The sequence below is a fragment of the Schistocerca nitens genome, chromosome 2 (genome assembly GCF_023898315.1).
Source record: "Schistocerca nitens isolate TAMUIC-IGC-003100 chromosome 2, iqSchNite1.1, whole genome shotgun sequence".
Lineage (NCBI taxonomy): Eukaryota > Metazoa > Arthropoda > Insecta > Orthoptera > Acrididae > Schistocerca > Schistocerca nitens.
In genome coordinates, this window is record NC_064615.1 from 595721025 (window position 1) to 595744474 (window position 23450).

The 23450-nt window shown below is 37.9% G+C and overlaps 1 protein-coding gene across 1 annotated transcript in view; it reads left to right on the forward strand.

The window, feature by feature from the left end:
• LOC126236667 (cytoplasmic dynein 2 heavy chain 1) overlaps positions 1-23450 on the forward strand; it is an 873274-nt gene that overhangs the window by 316085 nt on the left and 533739 nt on the right. The window contains exons 27-28 of the mRNA XM_049946146.1: positions 8900-9112; positions 17567-17748. Of these exons, the coding sequence (XP_049802103.1) occupies positions 8900-9112; positions 17567-17748 (395 nt within the window). The remainder of the gene's footprint in view (positions 1-8899; positions 9113-17566; positions 17749-23450) is intronic.

Sequence of the window (23450 nt, forward strand, 5' to 3'; positions counted from 1 at the left end):
ATACAATCTCCTACATATTGCTCTCATTTGGACTGAGAAAATAAGGCTAAAGTAATGAAGTAGGGAAACCCTAATAATGACACAATGCGAAGTACTCTCTGCAATACACTTCACAGTGGTTTGCACTGTATTGTAGACATAAATGTAGGTGTAGATGTAACACTATTATGAGAAGGAAAGTTGCTGCTCACCATGTAGGGGACATGCTGAGTCACAGATAGGCACAATGAAAAGACTCTCACAATTAAAGCTTTCAGCCTTTAAAGCCTTCATCTACAACAGACACACTTTCGTAAGTGCAAGCATGTGTGCGTGCGTGCGGATGCAGTATGTCCGTGACATACCATTGTGCCATTTGATTTCCATCTGTCACTACCAGCTATGACGTGAAGTCATAGCTGAGAGCTCTCTGCAGCATGATGTCAGGGGAAATGCCACTGTTCCTCTCCATTACATTGGAAGAATGCAAGCTAGGTCACCACCTTACTTATTGATGATGTTCATCTGGGGTAGTGCAGAGCTACAGTTGATTGCTGAGTGCAGTGTGATGCCATTCATTAGGAGTCTGTGCTTCCTGGTCACGTCACTACTCCAAACACAGCTGTATGTATTGTGGTGTTAGTAACAGCCTATGCATGGGACAGTAATTCCATAGTTTGACTGTTGCTATTTTATGACCAATGGTGCAGCATGATACGGCATGTTGTAGGGAGTCCATTACTGCTACTTTGATTGCAGGTGCAGATGTGGAAGTGATATATGGCGATCTTCCCTTGTGATGGTCAGATGTGATTGACCAGAACTTTGTTGATGTATTAGCATTCCTTCATGTTTCTATGCACCCAACTTCAGGTCACTCTAGTATCCGAATATTCCGTAAGTATGGTTTTTGCAGAATTCAATCAGCTGCGATTTGAAGACACACACCGTGGTGTTTCAAAATTTTTCAGGTGCTACTAATGCTGTTTCACACAAGTAGGTGGCACTGAGTGGTATCTACTTACCCTTCTTAGTGATCACTCAACATAGGATACTGTTCATGCACTATAGATTCCTACTAGTTCTGATAACAGTCCTAAACACAAACAACACTAATTCACTCTGATAACTGTTCCACCTGTAACACCAGAATTGCAACCCCAGTCATTTACAGACACAGCAATGTTGTGTATTCATGCAGCTTCACTTTTTTGTCATGCAGTATATATTTGCTGATACCATTTTGTATTGAGAGATTCACTGCAAAAGTTTTGAGAAGGGTTTTCTGATGGAATGTTAATTCTCACTTTCTGTGAGTAGGTTAAGAATGGCATATTTATTAAGTGATCCATACTACTATGAACTTTTACCAGTTATTATAGTTGGTGCCAAGGATGAGTTTTTTCCCTTCTGCTCAACACCTGTTGTACAATTATTATGATTTCAGTAGTCAGTTAATTGAGTTGTAAAGCACTATGCAGTTGCAGGAGAATTTCAGGAAACTCTCAACATCCTGTGAAGAAGTATTTATGTGGTTTTTTTTTCTAATCTCGAAGAAGAAGAGCTTCATTGGAGGACAAGTAGAAGAGAGGACATTTGAAATGATGTTTGACAGCATTCTGGGCTGAAAGTTATGCTACAAATTAAATCACAGTTCTCGTCTGAAATCCTACTTGTCTGTGTCCAAGTCAGAAAATTTTCAATGTGATGAATATCTCGTTTTTTTTTCTGATGAGTGAAAGTGCATTGATATGAAATTGTACGAAGAAATCTTCTGAGTATTCTTTAAGAGCACCTCTAAAATGTGTGCCATATACAGGGTGTTACAAAAAGGTACGGCCAAACTTTCAGGAAACATTCCTCACACACAAAGAAAGAAAAGATGTTATGTGGACATGTGTCCAGAAACGCTTAATTTCCATGTTAGAGCTCATTTTAGTTTCGTCAGTATGTACTGTACTTCCCCGATTCACCGCCAGTTGGCCCAATTGAAGGAAGGTAATGTTGACTTCGGTGCTTGTGTTGACATGCAACTCGTTGCTCTACAGTACTAGCATCAAGCACATCAGTACGTAGCATCAACAGGTTGGTGTTCATCACGGACATGATTTTGCAGTCAGTGCAATGTTTACAAATGCGGAGTTGGCAGATGCCCATTTGATGTATGGATTAGCACGGGGCAATAGCTGTGGCGCGGTACGTTTGTATCGAGACAGATTTCCAGAACGAAGGTGTCCCGACAGGAAGACATTCGAAGCAATTGATCAGCGTCTTAGGGAGCACGGAACATTCCAGCCTATGACTCGTGACTGGGGAAGACCTAGAACGACGAGGACACCCACAATGGACGAGGCAATTCTTCGTGTAGTTGACGGTAACCCTAATGTCAGCGTCAGAGAAGTTGCTGGTGTACAAGGTAACGTTGACCACGTCACTGTATGGAGAGTGCTACGGGAGGACCAGTTGTTTCCGTACCTTGTACAGCGTGTGCAGGCACTATCAGGAGCTGACTGGCCTCCACGGGTACACTTCTGCGAATGGTTCATCCAACAATGTGTCAATCCTAATTTCAGTTCAAATGTTCTCTTTACGGATGAGGCTTCATTCCAACGTGATCAAATTGTAAATTTTCACAATGAACATGCGTGGGGTGACGAGAATCCGCACGCAATTGTGCAATCACGTCATCAACACAGATTTTCTGTGAACGTTTGGGCAGGCATTGTTGGTGATGTCTTGATTGGGTCCCATGTTCTTCCACCTACGCTCAATGGAGCATGTTGTCATGATTTCATACGGGATTGTCTACCTGTGCTGCTAGAACATGTGCCTTTAGAAGTACGACACAACATGTGGTTCATGCACGATGGAGCTCCTGCACATTTCAGTCGAAGTGTTAGTACGCTTCTCAACAACAGATTTGGTGACCGATGGATTGATAGAGACAGACCAATTCCATGGCCTCCACGCTCTCCTGACCTCAACCCTCTTGACTTTCATTTATGGGGGCATTTGAAAGCTCTTGTCTACGCAACCCTGGTACCAAATGAAGAGACTCTTCGTGCTCGTATTGTGGACGGCTGTGATACAATACGCCATTCTCCAGGGCTGCATCAGGGATTCCATGCTACGGAGGGTGGATGCATGTATCCTCACTAACGGAGGACATTTTGAACATTTCCTGTAACAAAGTGTTTGAAGTCACACTGGTACGTTCTGTTGCTGTGTGTTTCCATTCCATGATTAATGTGATTTGAAGAGAAGTAATAAAATGAGCTCTAACATGGAAAGTAAGTGTTTCCGGACACATGTCGACATAACATATTTTCTTTCTTTGTGTGTGAGGAATGTTTCCTGAAAGTTTGGCCGTACCTTTTTGTAACACCCTGTATTACTCTTGTTGATGAAATCTGGATTTATCAGTTTGATCTAGGAATCAAGTGTTTGAGAACACTGATGAACATCCTCCAATTGAAGTGAACAATCCAGTAAATGTCAAAAACAAAATTCTGACAACTTGCTTTCTGAAAAGTGATCATGTTGCATTCTGCCTCTGGGGAAGAATGTCCGCCCCTGGTAGCTGAGTGGTCAACGTGACGGAATGTCCTACCTAATGGCCTGGATTTGATTCCCGGCTGGGTCAGAGATTTTCTCCCCTCAGGGACTGGGTGTTGTGTTATCCTTATAATCATCCTTTCAGCCCCATCGACACGCAAGTCGCCCAAGTGGTGTCAACCCAAAAGACTTGCACGAGGCAAACTGTCTACCCAATGGGAGGCCCTCGCCGCATGGCATTTTCTGGAAGAATCAAGGTTTTTTTTAGTGTTCATTAGTGACCATTGGTATGTGTACAAAAGTGTTTGAATCTGTGAGAAGTGTGCCTAAGGAAAAGACTTTGGTGCGTTATCCTTTGTGAAGACATTGCATCTACACTCGTAGCTAGTCTCACTTTTCAGTCATGAGGACCTATCCTCCTTGCCGTCTCGCATGCAAGAGTGTTCGCCATCCTGAAAGAAGCTGCTGACATCTTTAAAAGTAAGCTTACAGGCTTGAAGAAAATGAGTGTAAATTTGCTTGCATACCTGGTTTATGAGAATGTGGAAGTTGTCAGATTCTACTTAGGCCGGTATTACACTATCAAATTTCTTTGTCAAAGATTTGATCAAAGATATGATCAAATATTCTGTCAAGATGGCTGACAACAACAACTTGTTATTAACCGCAGCAGTTTCACGTACCGCAATTGCATTGTGTGCACATGCGGAAGAGAAGTGGGGGAAAAAAAGGAACCATACATACGAGGTTGACCGTCTTAAATTCCAGGGATTACAACTTGATAATAAATTCAATTGGGAGGAGCACACCACAGAACTGCAGAAACGCCTTAACAAATCTGTATTTGCAATTCGAGTGTTAACAGACATAGGCGACATAAAAATGAAAAAGCTTGCATACTTTGCCTACTTTCATTCCATAATGTCATATGGTATAATATTTTGGGGTAAATCTTCAAGTCAAACAAAAGTTTTCAGAGTCCAAAGCGTGTAATATATATTATTTGTGGAGTAAATTCACAGATGTCCTGTAGAAACCTCTTCAAAGAAGTGGGTATACTACTACTGTCTCTCTGTATACTTACTTCTTAATGAAATTAGTCCTAAATAATATATCTCTTTTTCCAACAAACACCTCAGTTCATACATACAATACCAGGAACAAAAATGATCTGCACAAGGACTTAAAAGCACTTACTTTAGTTCAAAATGGGGTCCACTACTCAGGAACACTCATCTTCAATAATTTGCCAACAAACATAAAAAATTTAGTTACAAATAAAGATCAGTTTAAAAGGAACCTGAAAAACTTACTAGTGGCCAACTCCTTCTACTCCATTGACGAAATTTTTAATAGAAACAAATGATATATTGTACATATTCATACTATTTGTATTGTAATTTCAGCTTTAAAAAAATGACATGTTCCATATCCATGAGGATCTCCTCAGCACGGATCTATGGAATGAAAAACTAATCTAATCTGGGTGAAGCTGTGGGTTTTACGACGACATGATAAAAGCATTCAACAAAACTTGTTATGTGAGCTTATAGTGGAAGACGTCAAGTCGTACATCAATTACTTAAGAATGGATGAGCATACATTTCTGTATGTGCTCAGTGAAGTGTATCATCATATCACAGAGCACAATATTCACTTAAGAACTGCTACATCTTCAGAAGACAGGCTCACTGTAACACTCCGATTCCTTGCTACAGGAGAGGGTTATGTTAGGTTAGGTCAGGTCAGGTCAGGTCTCCAATCTTCTTAATCTATTTTTGTATTCAGGTGCCTCACACTGTAAAGCGCCTCATCAGCTTCATACATCTCTATTAATTTTGTAGTTGTTGGCACATACCAATTGTATTTACCGGCAATGTTTATAAAAACACTACAGATGACAGAATGCTGCAGCGATGCTAGCGCTCCATATGGTAACATGTCGCATTGCAGTGAACGGAAGACAAGCTACTTCTTTGATCAAATCTACAGCGAGGCCCTAGATTTGATCAAATATTGGATGACATTTGACAGAGTTCCCTATTACACCATCAAATATCTTTGACAAAGATTTTTGACAAAGATATTTGACAAAGAAATTTGATAGTGTAATACTGGCCTTAGTAAAGTATCATGAAGTATTATGATGTTGGAAATATAAAGCTCTATTATGCTTTCATGTTAAAGTTGCACAAAAAGTATTTTAAATAGCAGTCATTCTCCACAGCTAAAGTTTGAGTGTACAGATTTATAGATGTTTCCTTACAATTGTATAGAGCCTACTGTATCAAGACAAGGGTCTGATTGCTGTAGGAATAAGAGCTCTCTTTGATACATGCTATGCAAATGTATCCTATTGCTACATTCCTTTTCAATAATTTTGTTTTGATAAATAAACAAAGCTTTTGCCAATAGAACAATGTTAATTGGAGACAGCCTGCATCACTGTGGACTGTTGCAAATGTTTAATACTGTACAGCTTACCAAAAATTGTGTTAGAATTTCCAATATAAAAAAAATTTAATACTCAAGCATTGGCTATTTAATTTATGTCATCATTTTTATGGGCTTTTTGAGTTGTATCTTAGTGATCTTTTAAGGGTTATTTCTAATCATAATCTGCGCTTCAGTTATGTCTTGAGTAGTTAGCCACCTTTCCAACAATGCTCTTACTTTCTCATGAGAAGAAGTATTGGTAATTTTCAGCTTTGATCAGGTGACTACCATCAATAATCCTTTTTTCACTGTGGATGCATAACATGCCTGGTCTCTTACGGGAATCAGGGACCTTTGAGTAAGTAGTTTATGCTTATGTGACACTACAACAGGCTGAGAATATGGGCTGCAAGGGTAAGCTTGCTTGGATAGAAAAGGTAGTTAAGATGACTGTTTGCATAAAGATGGAAATTCTGGTTTGAGTCTCACTCCAGCACAAATTTTCACCTGTTACCATTGAGATATTTCAACACCTAGATGCAGCTAATGTCAATGAATGACGCAACTTATAGCCCACTGAACATTGATCAAAATAAAAAACTAAATACGGTGAGTAATAGGTTCAGTGGACACTGAACCGGACAGATAATTTATTGACGAAACCTTACAGCAGTGATGAAACCTTCCATGCCATGTAGAAGTTATTTAGCATTTCCTATTAACTTCATATTGCTCTTCGTCATTGAACCCTAGAAAGGATTTACAAAAATAATTTAGCTGTTTAATTACACTAGTTGGATTCGATGATACCAAAATATCAAATTCCACTTCAGATGCAACTTGGCTACTCTAATTTTATTTATACCCTCGAACAAATTTATTCACATTGTCAGGTGGACTCAAAAATGGGTTACAAATGACCAGAAATTTTAAAGCATTGTTTTTCTTATGTATAAATCGATTAATATATTTGCATTCTCTTCCTGGATTTTCAGATTTTCAAGACTACTGACTCCAAGCAATCATTATTTCACACATAGGGGAATGAACAACTTTCTTTATTTGTGTCTGTGGTCACAAGCTAGTTAGGTCCTCAGACTACCAGTTTTAGTCAGCAAGGTCAACAGTGACCGATGTCATGTCCATTTTGAAAATGTGTCCTAATATAATGGAGCCACAGTAGCATCATCGACAGATATTTTATGTTTATCTTTTGACAATGCTGCAATGGCTCCATTATATTAGGACATGTTTTTAAACAGATCTGAGAATGGTTATTGCAGACCGAAACTGGTAGTCTGAGGACCTGTCTATCGAGTGATCATAGATAGAAATAAAGAAATTTATTGTACATTTTATGGATCACTGTTCTATTTGCTTCCATGCCACAGATTGTGAAAGAATAAACAATGTTTTCTGCCTTCCACTTGTGCTCAATATTGCTTATACAATTATGGAATTTGTTGTTTAGTGACTGGCACCAAGTTTCATGGTATCTTGAAGTGTCTTGCTAACATTTATGCACATTCTGTCTTTTTGGACCCATCTGCCTCTGTGGTTGAAGTGGTGCCTAATATTTGTCAAATTGCTTGTCTCAAATAGTCCATCAGGCTCCACATTCCATCGAAAAGATCCTCTCACATGTTTTATATGCCTTGAACACACATGATATGGCACTTTTTTGAAGACAAATTAATTAAGTAATTATTAAGAGAACCCAGTATCTTGTACTTGATGGTGATTGTTCATCAGAGACAAGGGTACCATCAGGAGCACCCCAGGGAAGTGTGATAGGACCACTCTTATTTTCTGTATCATAAATGATATGACAGATAGCCGTGGGCAGTAATCTGCAGTTGTTTGCTGATGCTGTTGTGTAAGGGAAGGTGTCACAGATGAATAACTGTAGTACTATTCAAGATGTCTCAGACAAAATTTCTAGTTGGTGTAATGAATGACAGCTAATTCCAAATGTAGAAAAATTTGAGTTTAAGTAGGAAAAACAAACTCGTGTTTTTATATACACCATTAGTAGCGTCTTGCATGACACAGTCACATTGTTTAAATATCTGAGCATAACATTGCAAAGCAATATGAAATGGAATGAGAATGTGAGGGTTGGGGTAAGGAAGGTGAATGGTTGACTTTGGTTTATTGGTAGAATATTAGTTAAGTGTGGTTCTTCTTTAAAGCAGCCTACATATAGGATGCTAGTGTGACCTATTCTTAAGTGCTGCTTGAGAGTTTTGGATCCCCATCAGGTTCGATTAAAGGAAGACATTTAAACAATTCAGAGGCATGCTGCTAGATTTGTTACCAGTAAGTTCAAATAACGTGCTAGTATTACAGAAATGCTGCTAGAACTCAAATGGGGATCCCTGGAGGGAAGGCGATGTTCTTTTCGAGAAAAATTATTGATAAAATTTAGAGAACCAGCATTTGAAGCTGACTCAGGATGATTCTACTGTCACCAATATACATTTCCTGTAAGGACCATACAGATAAGATATGAGAAATTAGGCCACATATGGAGGCACTTAGATAGTTGTTTTTCCCTCATTCTGTTTTTGAGTGGAACAGGTAAGGAAAGGAAATGAGTGGTAGTGGTATGTGGTACATCCTCCTCCACCACACATTGTACAGGAGCTTGCAGACTATGTATGTAGTTGTAAATGTTCTTTAATTAATGCAAATCTCAAAATGTTTTGTGACCTTCATATTTCACCAGCAGCCATCTGATTCTGTGATGCAGTTTTTATGATTTAAAAGATATGTGGCTCTGAATTTTGTGTTTTCATTCCAGTATGTACATTCATTCCCATGATCCGACAGTTTCTCCTGCTCGACCAACAAGTGTTTGAATACTATTTGTTATGTCACTGACAAATTTTGCTTTCTTTCTATTACATTTTTTTCCTGGTGTTTTCAGAAATGGCTCAGTGATCTTCTGAGTGAGATACAGTCAACATTACAGAGACTTCTGACTGAATGTTTGTTGGATATACATCAAAATACTTCAGGAGCTGATCCCAACAAATATCCTGCCCAGATTCTATGCCTTGCTGAAAATATACACTTCACAGAGAAATGTGAAAAGGCTATTTCATCAGGAACATTGCCAATGCTGCACAATTCATTAAAGGTTTGTATTTGGGTTCTGTGGATTTACCATGCATGTGCTCGCTGTTTTTCTACATTAATGAAGAAGTATTTTATGATCATATATTCTACGTAATCACAAAGTAACGTGCCTGAAAAGTCACTCTTCAGTGTTCTTCTTTGGCATGCCAGTTTAGGAATGTGCAAGACTCAGCTAAATGAAAAATCCATACGGCACACGTGTTTATTTATATATAAGAACCATATGTACTAGATTGTGTGCTGATTTAAAGTTCTAGATTGACATATTTTACTGTTCACATTGCTTCTTCATAATCTTTCATTGATTGTATCAGTACCCATTTGTATTGTGATATATTGTAAAATTCCAAACATTTGCAAGTGCCACGGTGATAAACTCATATATTTATTGTTAATTCTAGGCTTAATCATGCTCTTTAAAATCTTTGAGAATGGTAGCCCTGTTCTTGTTCAAAACAATTGTTCTCTAATTTCATTGTACAATTACATGAGAAATATGTTATCTTGAGATTTTTGGGTGCTTACAAAACTATATTTTTGTAAGTTACTGGTACAAGTGTTTTGGATTCGTATTTTATTTTGTAGCAAATCAGTATTTGTGGTTCACAGTTCTGCCAAAGAATACATCACCCCTGAATTTCATTGACATCAACACAAATAAATGTTCTTTTTTGAGAATTTTTGGAAGCTACCATTGTCCTTTGCAGAATCTACGAGCAATTTATAGCAAATTGGCGTTTGTGATTTAATTACTGTAGCAGACTTTCTAACTAATATATTGGTTACATCTAGCTTTCCCATATATTATCTGCATTTATCACAAATTAACTCTTTTTTAAGTCTGCTAACAACTATAATTAACCTCAAAACATTTTAGGAAACTAATAGTTTTTACCACAGGTTTTTGTGTTGTGTTAATAGAAATCTCATTTTGTGAATTTGCTTCAATTCGTATAGGGAATTAGCAATTGTTTGAAACAAAATCATCAGACTTAAGTTAAAGTTAATTGTTCAGTACCATATACTACATTGCACCAGCCAAAATACAGCCACACTGTGAATGCTGCTTTTGAACACGGGATGAGTTGGTCAATGTTCATAAATAGCTGGAATCGACCCTACTACTATCAGACAATTGGCAGTTGCTGCGAATTGGTGTGTTGGAAGCACTCCCAAGAGTCGCTCACCTGTGATACCTGTACCGTGGATCCTGTCTCCTCTGCAGAAAGTACAGGATCTGTCATTACTTGTCCATTTGACTGCGAGAGATGTCTCAGTGGTAGATCTAGGTGTCCTGTATATGGTGGACGGGGACCAGGAGGACTCAGGATGTTGTACTGATCCCCCTAACCAACAAGTCTCAGGTTCTGTCTTTCATTGAAATGGAAAACTGAGCCAGTAAAACTCCCTTCACCAGTTTTGGGGAAACCTGTTTTGTCTGGTTTCAGGAGGAGGTAAATGCAAAAGGGTAGGGGGTCTGTATATTGTCAGCAGTTCAAATGTACGACAAATGATGCTAGCCCTTCAGGAAATTGTCTCATTCATCACGTTGAAGAGGCTATTCCAGCAACCATTGAGGAAACAGGGTGCATCCAACCGCAGATTGTGGCACATGTTGGAACAAATGATGCCTGTCATCTGGGCTACGAGGTCATTCTTGGGTCATTCATGTGACTGCCACAGAAGGTTGACCAGCCTTTCACGTGGAGTTTCAGTGAAGCTCACAATTTGCAACATTGTTCCCAGAACTGATCGGGGCCCTTTGGTTATGAGTTAAGTGGAAGGACTGAGCCAGAGACTTTCAGAATTCTGTGACAAGCTGGGCTGTGATTTCCTGGACTTGTGCAATAGGGTTGAGAATTGTAGACATTCCCCTAATTGGGCCAGGTGTGCACTACATATCAGAGGCTGCTACTCAGTAGCTTACTGTATATGGGATGCACACAAGGGTTTCTTAGATTAGGCAACTCTCCATCCAATCCAGATAATGATAGCAGTAGGAAATCCAGAAGCACCAGTGTAAGGTCAAAATAAGTGACTCCCACAGGTGAGAGTATTAAAATCCTAATGGTAAGCTGCCAAAACATTTGCAACAAAATGCGAGAGTTTGAGGTGCTCATGAAAAGCTGTGAAGCTCACATAGTACTAGGTACAGAGAGCTAGTTGAAACCTGAAATTGATAGCAGTGAAATTTTTAAGCGAAATTTAAGTGTATATTGAAAGGATAAGCAAATGGGAAAAGAGGCTGGTGTATTTATCCGCCAAGATAGAAACTGAAGCTACATATGAAATTGTTTGGCCAAGACTCAGTATCAGTGGTTGGTGTAAAATGATAATTGGAGCCTTCTGCCACCCACCAGACTCATCTCCTGGTGTAACCATAAACTTTAGAGAAAACCACAGTTCACTTGTACATAAGTTCCCCAAGGATATTGTAATAGTCAATGGAGACTTTAATTGTGTAACAGTTAACTGGGAAAACCACAGTTTTGTTAGTGGTGGGTGTGGTAAGATATCCTCTGAAACTTTACTAAATGCTTTTTTTGTAAACTACCTAGAACAAATAGTTAGGAAACCTACTCATGATGGAAATGATCTAAGGCAACAAGTAGACCTGACCTCTTTGGGAATGCCCACATTGAAACTGGTATTAGTGACCATGACATGGTTGTGACAAGAATGATTACCAAAGTACAAAGACAACTAAAATAATCAGAAAGATATATATGTTCAGTATACTAGATAAAATATCAGTTGTGTCATATCTCAGTGAGGAACTTGAAACTTTCTGCACAAGGCAGGAGATGTAGAGGAACTCTGGCTCAAGTTTAAAAGAATAGTTGAGCATGTGCGGGACTTATATATATATATATATATACAATAGAACAGTTCATGATGGGAGGTAACCTCCATGGTGTACAGTCACTGTAAAGGAACTCCTAAAGAAAGAGAGATTTCTGCACAATAGTTGTAAAACAAAGTGTAGAGCTATATGTAGTGAGATGCTGATTGAAACATGTTTCGCTGTCAAGAGATCAATGCATGATGCCTTCAATGACTACCATAGCAGAATGTTGTCAAGTGACCATTTACAGGGCCCAAAGAAATTCTTGTCATATGTAAAGGCTGTTAATGGCACCAACGTTTATGTCCAGTACCTAGTGAATGAGACAGGAACTGAAATTGAGGATAGTAATGCAAAAGCTGAAACACTTAACTCCATTTTCAAAAGTTCCTTTACAAAGGAAACCCAGGAGAATTGCTCCAAGTTATCCTCTTACCGCTAAAAAGATCAATGAAATAAGTATTAGTGTCCGCAATGATGAGAAACAGCTGAATTCTTTAAAATTGAACAGAGATTTGGGGCCCGATGAAATCCCTGTCAGATTTTATGCTGAATTTGCAACTGAGTTAGCCCCTTTTCTAACTATAACTTGTCATGGATCCCTCGAGCAAAAAACAGTGCCCAGTTCTTGGAAAAAGGCATAGGTCACACCCATCTACAGAAAGGGTAATAGAAGTGACCCACAAAACTACTGCCCAATATCCTTGACACTGATTTGTTAAAGAATCTTAGAGCATATTCTGAGTTCGAACATAATGAGGTATCTTAACAGAATGATCACCTCAGTGCTAACCAGCATGGATTTTGAAAGCATTGATCATTTGAAACCCAATTCGTCCCAACTCACATTTTTATCACATGATATGCTGAAAGCTTTGGATCAAGGCAATCAGGTAGATGCTGTATTTCTTGATTGCCAAAAATCATTTGACTCAGTACCACACCTACACTTATTGTCAAAAGTACGATCATATGAGGCATCATGTGAAATTTGTGGTTGGACTGAGGCCTTTTTGTTAGGAAGGATGCAACATGTTATCTCAGATGGATAGTCATCATCGGATGTAGAAATAGCTTCGGGTGTGTGTTGGGACCCTAGCTGTTCATGTTTTATATTGATGACATAGCAGACAATATTAATAGAAAAATCAGGATATTTGCAGATGATGCAGTTATCTATAATGAAATACTATTTGAAAAAAGTTACATAAGTATTAAGTCAGTAATTAATAAGATTTCAATGTGGTGCTGAGATTGGCAACTTGCTTCAAACATTCAGAAATGTAAAATTTGACACTTCACATAATGGAAAAAATGTGGTATCCTATGACTATAATATGAATGAGTCATTGTTGAATTTGGCCAACTCATACAAATACCTTGGCGTAACACATTGTAGACCTTGGTGTAACACTGAGGCCTTTTTGTTAGGAAGGATGCAACATGTTATCTCAGATGGATAGTCATCATCGGATGTAGAAATAGCTTCGGGTGTGTGTTGGGACCCTAGCTGTTCATGTTTTATATTGATGACATAGCAGACAATATTAATAGAAAAATCAGGATATTTGCAGATGATGCAGTTATCTATAATGAAATACTATTTGAAAAAAGTTACATAAATATTAAGTCAGTAATTAATAAGATTTCAATGTGGTGCTGAGATTGGCAACTTGCTTCAAACATTCAGAAATGTAAAATTTGACACTTCACATAATGGAAAAAATGTGGTATCCTATGACTATAATATGAATGAGTCATTGTTGAATTTGGCCAACTCATACAAATACCTTGGCGTAACACATTGTAGACCTTGGTGTAACACTTTGTAAGGATATGAAATGGAATCACATAGGTTCAGCAGGTGGGCAAAGCAGGTGGTAGACTTCAGTTTATTGGTGGAATACAGGGGAAGTTCAATCAATCTACAAAGGATATTGCTTACAAATCACTTGTGTGACCCATTCTTGAATACTGCTCTAAGTGCGTGGGACCCATGCCAGATAGGCCTAACAGGGGATATTGAATGTATACAGGGAAGGGCAGCACAAAAGATCACAGATTTGTTTAATCCCTGAGAGAGATACACAGAGATACTGGAAGACTCTTGAAGATAGACATAAACTATGCTGAGAAAGTCTATTAACAAAGTTTCAAGAACTGGCTTTAAATGATTACTGTAGGAATACACTACAACCCTTTATGTATTACTACCAATCCAAGGATCATGAAAATAAGATTAGAATAATTACTGCATACACACAGGCATTCAAACAGGCATTCTTCCTGCATTCCATACATGAATGGAACAGGAAGAGACACTAAAAACTGTACAATGGGATGTACCCTCTGCCATGCACCTCATGGTGGTTCGCAGATTATAGATATCGACGTAGATGTAAAAGTTTGTATGAATGTGGATCCATGTAACTCTTACAAATGTGCTGTTTGAATGAACAAATGTATATTCTGTGTTCAGTGAAAGTAATTAAGTTTCTCCCTGTGCCAGTTGAATAGCAGAGAAGGTTGAATGTGTTAATCATCTTCAAAGTACTGATCACCACGTATGATTCTAGAGGTTGGTCAATTGGGGGGGGGGGGGGGGGGGTGAGGGGTTGGGGAAATGGAATATCACTTAAGAAAAGGAGAGTTGGGGTCCTCCACTGACAAATTGGTATAATTTGGTGTTGCTTAAAGTAGTTTTTGGTAACTGTTTTGGAGTTCAGGGTAAAAAAAGAACTTAATTAGACATGGAATCTTTTATAATCTCACTGCAACACGTCCACAGAATGTGTGTGCCCAGGAAAATAGACGATTTGACCCATATATCTGGTGATTTCGAAGTTTTTGTCTGGGGTCAGCAATTTCAGGTGTTGGTATGCGTAACTGGCATATTTAGCTTTCTTGTTTATTGTAAGTGGTACATTAATATACATCCAAAGTATATTAATAAATAATAAGACGCCCATTTTAAGTTAAATAATATTTATTGGTTGCTGCTCTTATTCTTTTGTTAAAGTGTGTTTGAAATACATTGCAACCTATATTTCTACATAATTATATAAAAAAAAGATTGAATCTGTTGAAGTAGTATATTCACTGATTTCTGAAGTCATTTTATCCAGTGTAATATGATACTCCATTGGGGGAGGGGGGGGGGGTCTATAGCCCCCATAGCCCCCCCACCCCTTGCCGCCACCCCTGCTGATCACTATTCATAACACACTAAATAAACAGAGCCATGAACCAAGAGTGAATCAGATGTAAAAGACAATTTTTATATTTTTAATTTGAGAATAAAAAATACAAGTGCAGCTCATTTTTCTACTTGGCCTCTGCTTTTGAAACACATTTTTCCCAGTGAATTCGCTAACTGTTAATAACCAGATCCTTAGAGCATTCAAATTATTTTATTTGCAATCTCTGATCACATTCTTTTTTTGTAAACTAGCAAGTAATTAAGTTCATGGAGTGAATAACGTCTTCAGATCTGTCAAAAACACAACTATGATGAACTAGAAAAACGTACAGCACCAGCTTATGCAAAATCCCAAGTATCCGTCATCTTACACGAGCTTTAATACTGAGCTGGTCTTATTTGTATTACATCAAAATTGTGGTTGGACATATAACTACAGAAGTATGTGCCCTATACTGAAAGTATTCAGTTTTGTACATGAATGGTATTGTATCATAGTTTTTGAATACACAACTGTTGTATGTTTTTATAGTTTGTAGCTGTCATGATTGTGACGTATCTGATGATGTTCATCGCTGCAGGAATTTAATTATCTGGACTTTAAAACTTATGATCAAAGACTTGAATTAAAATGTTTGGCGCTCTCTGTTCAAATTTTTCCAAACTTTGCTAACTTGCATTATCTGTGTTAAAGAGAAGTCTTACCATGTTGTGATGACCATTTTCAGTTGACATTGATAATAGTAAAACATAGAGAATTTATATCCTGTCCTCGTACAAGTGAAATTGAGGAAAGTCACAGCAAGATAGGTATGATGGTGTTAAAGGGTTTTCCAACTGAAATCATCCAATTTTTATTTGGTTATGGCTGTTGTATGGGGACACATGCTGTGTTGTAGAGGGATCACTTCTTTTATCAATAAGTTATGTTGTCAATAGCAATATGCCTGTGTAACCTTGTTCAAAACCTAACCATAGTATGCATTGTGTATTGTTCAACATCCATGCAAGAAGTTGCTAACAACACTTCACACAAAAAAGTGCTATGGCCTTGCCAGATGACAGCAATCACTGGTGCAGACTCTTCCCTCCAGAAATTTAGCCAACAGACAGTCACACACGTACAATTTTTGATCAGTTGTCAGAAGGTATGGTACCCACCTGACGCACTCTTTTCTAAATCCTAGCTCATCTGTGATAACAGGAAAAGTGCTGCCATTACTTATCCTGACCTCATCTGCAATCTCAGAGACCATTAAACACCTCTCACATGCAAGAAGTTGTTGAACATCACAAATATTGTCTGCGATGCTGGTGCATGGTGCATGGTCAGTATTCACGGCCCTCATTCTCAACATGCTCATGATGCTCCACAGTTCGCTTGGCAAAAGAAAACACTCAGCCTTGACTTTTCCAGTCAGCCTCCTGAGAATTTCACCTAGTTTAATACCTTTTCTATTGAGAAACTTGATAATAATGTGCTGTGCAATGGAGACAGGTAGCTGTCGGTTAGACAATGCGATAATGTCTAATAACACTAGTGAATAGCCCCACTCAACTGCATCCTCCACTTCTGACATCGCCGCCGAACACTGACAGGACAGGAACCATCACATCTTGGTGTTTGCATGGAGGGTCAAGAAATTTGTTTGTATCAGATTCATTATTGTAATCATACTATAGTGGAGAGAATCTGAAAAATACTACATTGACATGAAGTAAACAAGACAGCTTGCACTCTTAAGATACTATTTGTCATTGTTTTGTAAGCCCATGACTGTTTCTTAACATTAAACTGTGTCCTTATACTGTGGCCTGATTCATATAAGTTGGTCAATTCTGTGGCACTGGGTGAACAAACTAACATGTGCTTAAGTGGATCTTACTTTTAAAACAAACAATGCTAATAAAACTTGTTTGGTAAGTACATGAATTTGGAGAATCAGTCTTTGTTGCTTTTGTGTCAGACATAGTAATTGACATTTTACTAAACTTGTTAATACATAACTACATAATATATGCTTGCAGAACAGTTGCACCCTAGCGTGGCAAAAGAAATAATCCCCTGGGCAGTCTCATTTCTTCTGTATTGACTTAGTACTGAAGTACAGGGATTACTCTACTCTTCTTCAGTAGCTAATAAAGATAAGATCTTCATGTACGATGTTTTTAAAATGGATCATGAATAAATATGTTACCTTTAATGATCTTCAGCATAGGGTCAAACATCTTTTTTACTATGTATTTCAGTTCACCATTAATGTCCCTCATGTACATGCCTCTCCATGCTCCTCCTTTGTCCCTGCTCCTTGACCCTTTCCCTCCCTTTGTCTTTTTCTCTTTCTTTCACTTTATTTCTTCTGTTCTTTACCCTTAACTAAACTGCATAACACAATTAAAACTTTGTTCAGTTGCAGTTAAAGTCATACACCACACTTGGACAAGAATTGGTTGATGACAGTGATTCATGTGAACTGGCACTAAAATTGAAAGCTCTTATGCTTGATACAATAAGAAATATAGATGTTGTGGAGCAGCTTATAAATGCAGGGGTGTCATCTCTAGAAGACTGGTGTTGGCAAAAACAGCTGAGGTAATATTTACTCTTTGATTTTCATTCTGCCAGTATCACAATTGTCTTATCCATGTTACATTGCCACAATATTGTTTAGCATTAAATTATGTGAAAGTAGGCATTCCACTGATGTCCTAGAATTTGGATGCAATACTGCTATCATTTCTACAGTCAGTTACAAATTCTTCAAATTGTTTTTGATCGCTATGGTTTCATAACAAAACTCAGAAAATACTGAGGAAGCAAAGACTGTTGCACTTCTCATTCAAAAGAGAATGCACAGATGATGAGAGGCAAAAGTTAATAGAGATTCGTGTGTCTGTAAAAATATTGATGCATGAAGCATACAACTGTTACCATCATCATACCTGAGCAAAAGATCTTGCGGGGATCCCAAGAAAATTCTGGTTCTACATAAAATAGTTAAGCAGTTTGAAGGATTCTTTCCATCAATCATTGACCAGTCTGGTGTGGCAATACAAGATAGGAAATCGGAAGTTTTTAGTTTCGTATTTAAGAAAATGTTCATGTAGGAGGCTCATACAATCATATGACGTTTGACCATCACACAGATTACTTTAATAAGGACATAGTAATGGGCATCCATGGCATGGAAAAGCAACTGAAAGAGTTGAAAACAAATAAGTCACCATGTCCACAGAATCCCAATACTGTTTTACAAAGAATACCCTATGGCATTGGCCCCATGGTTAGCTTGAATTTACTGTATCTGAATTTCTCTTTCACTCCTACCCTATTTGTAACTTATCATGTTAAAGGTACTTACCAGGATGAATACTAAGTAGTACATGTGTCTCCTTTTATTTATAATGCCAACGAAAAACTTGAGCTCTTGACATAACCACCTCTCCAAAAGCTTTCTGAAGCTTACTGTAAGTTGTCGTCACGTTTTCACCCAATTTAACACAAAAAGAAATGGCATACTGTTGCGCAATATTATGCTGTTCCGTTTCCGTGACGAGAGACACAAACACGTGTTAACTTATTACAGCACAACTCACGACTGAGCAGTTGCATCGATGTGCTGCTTGGACTAGAAGCAGCTTATAGACCAAGGTCAAAGATATTGTGCCTATGCAACCCTGCAGGGTTGCCGTAACTTGCAAAGAAAATCAGTCTCATTACTTTATTGTCGCACCTTGTGCATGTAATTCATTTGTGCATGAGGTATAATTTTATGAGTGATTGTGTATACTCTTGTACACCACATACATGCTTTGGTCTGACTTAGGTGTTTCATGTATCTAATTCCAGAATAGGATCTATAATGTAATTTTATAGATAAAAAATCTACACACCAAATGGTGGCAGGAGAACACACATATAAAAAAAGGTTTTATGTACGCAAGCTTTTAGAGCCATTACCTCCTTCTTCCAGCAGAAGGGTTGAAGAGGAAGGAGAATGGTGAAGGAAAAGGACTGGAGAGGTTTAAGAAAATGAATAGAGTTTAAAAGTCATCCAGAAGCCCGGGTTGGGGAGGCTTACCAGACGTCCTTCCCATCCCGTCTGGTAAGTCTCCCCTTACCCAGGGTTCTGGGTGACTTTTCTAAATTCTACCCCTTTTCCTAAACCCCTCCAGTCCTTTTTATTTACCCCTCTTCCTTCCCCTTTAACCCATCTGCCAGAAGAAGAACCACTGGCTCCAAAAGCTTGCATACAAAAAACATTTTCTTACATGTGTGTTCTCCTGCCACTGCTTGGTGAGTAGACTTTTTATCTATACAGTTACGTTATACTATCAAAAACTGATTATTTTCGTTGTTATAATCTACAATAGGATTGTCAGAGACAATATTTTTCAAAAGATTATAGGATCTAAAAAGAGCAAATAAACTGTTCTACGAAAAACCAACATGGAAATAATAGAACAGTTAACTCGGGGCCTGACAGACGTTCTCACCCAGCCAGACTTGCATAGAATGCAGATTCCTCTGGAATTTTATCACATCAACATTGTATAGACCTTTATCTTGGCCTGTTGTAGGGTTCTACAAGATTTACCACCTTTGCGTGTGGGATACTCACAGTCTTGTATGGTCCACAATACTAGTTTATTTCTTCTATGGGAACTGTAGTGATGATCTTAAAGAAACATTAACCCATTGACATTGAACATTGGACTCTGTACTTCCCTATTAAACTTGTATACCCTCTATTCTGCATGTCTATGTATTTGCTGTTTTACTTTTCTATGTGTGTCTTTCAAAGTTTCTGTGGGAGCAGATGGATACTTAAATAATTTCAATTACTTTTCTCCCACAAAAGCTCTATTCATGATTTCTATTGTAGGTAATCCAGTAACAGTGTGTGATAACTCATTTATTATCACCTGAAATTCAGGAACCAGTTGTGGCCACAAAGTATGTTTTTTCCGAACCTTTATTATTCTTTCACTTGAGTTGGATTGCGGGGACAGCTTGAGATAGCTACATGTCTCACTCCTTCCCATGCGAGAACCTATTTAAAATTATTACTAATTAATCAAGTGCCATTATCAATTAACAATCATCCTGGTTTCCCTATATCCTTAAAATATTCCGGTAGACATTGTATCATGGTGAGCATACTTGCCTGTTTAATTAGATAAAGCTCAACATATTTTGACCAAGCACCAAGCACCAAGATATATACGTGACCCTGCTCTGACGACAAAAATCAGCAGCAGTTCAGTCATGTTGTGCTTTAGGTATTACAGGACACAAGTTATAAGAGATAGCTACATCATCTTCCTTCACTCTCTGACACAGTTTACAGGAACTCTATAAATTTAAAATATATCTTAAAGAATATTTACTAAAAATAGTTTTTACTCCATTAAAGAGCTCATGCAACATAAAATTATTGCAAATTCGTAATTAGGTTGATCACTTACAAAGTAGACACAATACATTGTAGTTTGTAATTTACTGCATTTAATCCAAAAGCAAAGAGTATTATCAGAGGAGTCTTATGACTCAATTCTTTTGTTTGAAGTGGGCTCTTTCTGCTTTAGGTAATTTAGTGATGAATTGTGTGTGTGTGTTATGAATTTCTTGTCTATCATAGGAAGTCAATATAATGATGACATTAGTACAAAGAAATTTGTCTGTGGATAAGCATTGTAAGACCTCCCTAATTTTTCTTGTCATATGTTTGAAATAACAGAATTTGTTCACCTGTTGTATATACTTTTATATGTCATAATGACTATAGCCTATGTTGATAAACGATATCAGATCTCTCTCTACTGTTTGTGGGATACATATCTTCATGGTGACTTACCTTCTTTTGCCTTCCAGAATAGAGTACCATCTTTATATAGACGGTTGTTTGTAATGCTGTTGTCTTGTTAGTAATCTTATCACTAAAATAACTATTCAATCTAATATCTTGTTTAATCTTTCCAATGAGTTCTCTTACTTCTTCATTCATATAACTTAATGATAGGAAGAGCATAGTGCAAATCATGCCTGAGTCGCTACTTCTCGTCAAGTCATCAATACCTAAAGATAATATAACAACTGCCCTATGGCTCTTATTCCTTTGACTGTCCCTGCTGCAAGACTTGCCCTATACATCCTCCTACCACCACCTATACCCGCCCTGTAACTGGCAAAACATACTACGAAAGGGAGTAACGACACACCATATACCAGCTGTTTTGTAAACATTGTTCAGCCTTTTGTCATCGGCATGATACCACCAAATTATTGTTAGGATGAATGAATGTATACTGGCAACATGCAATATTCTCTTGCAGAATATGCTCTACAACATGACAGTTGTAACCTTCTGCCTGTTTCACTACACGCGCTATTGGAATTCTTCCTCCAGACACAAATTTCTCAGAACTCTGCAGGTGGAAACTAGCACTACAATATGTCCCTGGCTGTCACCACCCGCCTGGCCTTAATTTACGTTATTTTCTTCCGTCTAACATTTCTTCACAGTAGCTACTTTTTTCTTCACTCTGTTTTAGTTTACTAGCTCTTTCATTGTCATTCCCATCTATTTTTCACCGCCCCCCTCCCACTTTGTTACGTACAGTGCACTTAGCTTTTTACTCTTACTAACTAATGCACATTGTTTAAGCAGTAATCTCTGTCTTGGATATTACTCTGTCTTCCACCTTTAGGCTCCCAGGTTTTCAAATCTTGTCTGATGCAGTCCCCAACAATTAGTCGTTCCTTCTCATCCCATGCGGTAACTCTCCCCTGACATACGGTTCTGGGTGACTTTTCCTTTTTCCTACACCTCTCCAGTCCTCTTCCAGAAGCACAGATAGATTCAAAAACTGGATTACATCAGGAATTAGAGTATCAGTAAAAGGAAGCAGGAACTTTTTCTGCAGTCAAAAACTGACAGCAGTCCAGAATTTCTTAGTTATTTCAAAAAATACAAGCTAGTTTTGAAACGTGTCATAAAACAGGCAAAAATAAGGGAAAACAACAAATATATTACGATGCCATCCAGTAAAACTAAGTCCATGTCTGAAAGCTGTGCAGGATCTTACGGGGAAGAAGACCACTCACAAAAATATTGTGATATCACACGATGGCAAGAATGTCACTAACCGTAGGGCAGTTGCAAACAGCTTCAATTCTTATTATGCAACTGTTGCTGGAAAATTAGTGAAGGAAAAATTTGGAAAGCCAACTATTATGACATGGAAAGAACTTTCATCTATTAAAATAAATAATATAGCCCTGTTCTTCAGTCCAGTATGCCCAACAGAGTTCCTAAATACCATTAACTTACTGAATAGTAATTATTCAACTGGTATTGATGATTTTTCATATTATATTATAAAAATAACAGCAAGACATATACTCTCTCCTTTATGCAATTCTTCCTTATCATGTGGTGTCTTCCCACAGCAACTGAAAATGGCAAAAATAATACCCCTGTATAAAAAAGGTGATCAGCAATGTAGGGGTAACTATAGGCCTGGGTCTCTACTAATTATTGAAAAAGTGTTCCTTTCACAACTAAATACATTCTTCGACAAGAATAATATTATTTCTGGATGTCAATGTGGCTTCAGACCACAGCGATCAACGGAAACAGCCACTCTTAACCAGATTAACCATGTCTTAAATGCAGTGGACAACCACAGAAATATCTCAGGTTTATTCCTGGACCTACCAAAAGCTTTGATGTGATTGATCATTGTGTGCTCCTGAGGAAGCTTGAACGGTATGGTGTAAGAGATGTGCCAAATCAGTGGATTAAATCATATTTGGAACATCGTTCTCAGGTAACTGAAATTAAGTACATGGAAAGAAAAGAACTCCGGGTACACCTTTCAGAATCATGTGAACTAAGTTATGGTGTTCCACAGGGGTCTATTTTAGGTCCCCTTCTTTTTTTGGTATCCATTAATGATTTCCCATCACACATTAGGGATTCTGAACCTGTACTGTTTACAGATGACACTACCCTGTTGACTGAAGGAAATAAAGAAGAAAATCTCACTGCATCTGCAAAAGATATTACAAAAGAAGTGTAGCAGAGGTAGAAGTAGAAGTTTATTGTCTCATTACATACAGTTTCAAGCCATTGACTTAAAAGTACAGGAGACTTATCAAAACACAAAAACTGGTTTACAATTTTCCTTATAATACCAGTAATATAATTTACAGTACTGAATAATTACTTAATTAAGCAGTTAATAATTTTTCTTCAAAAGTAACAAACTTTTAAGATTAACAGTCCTAAG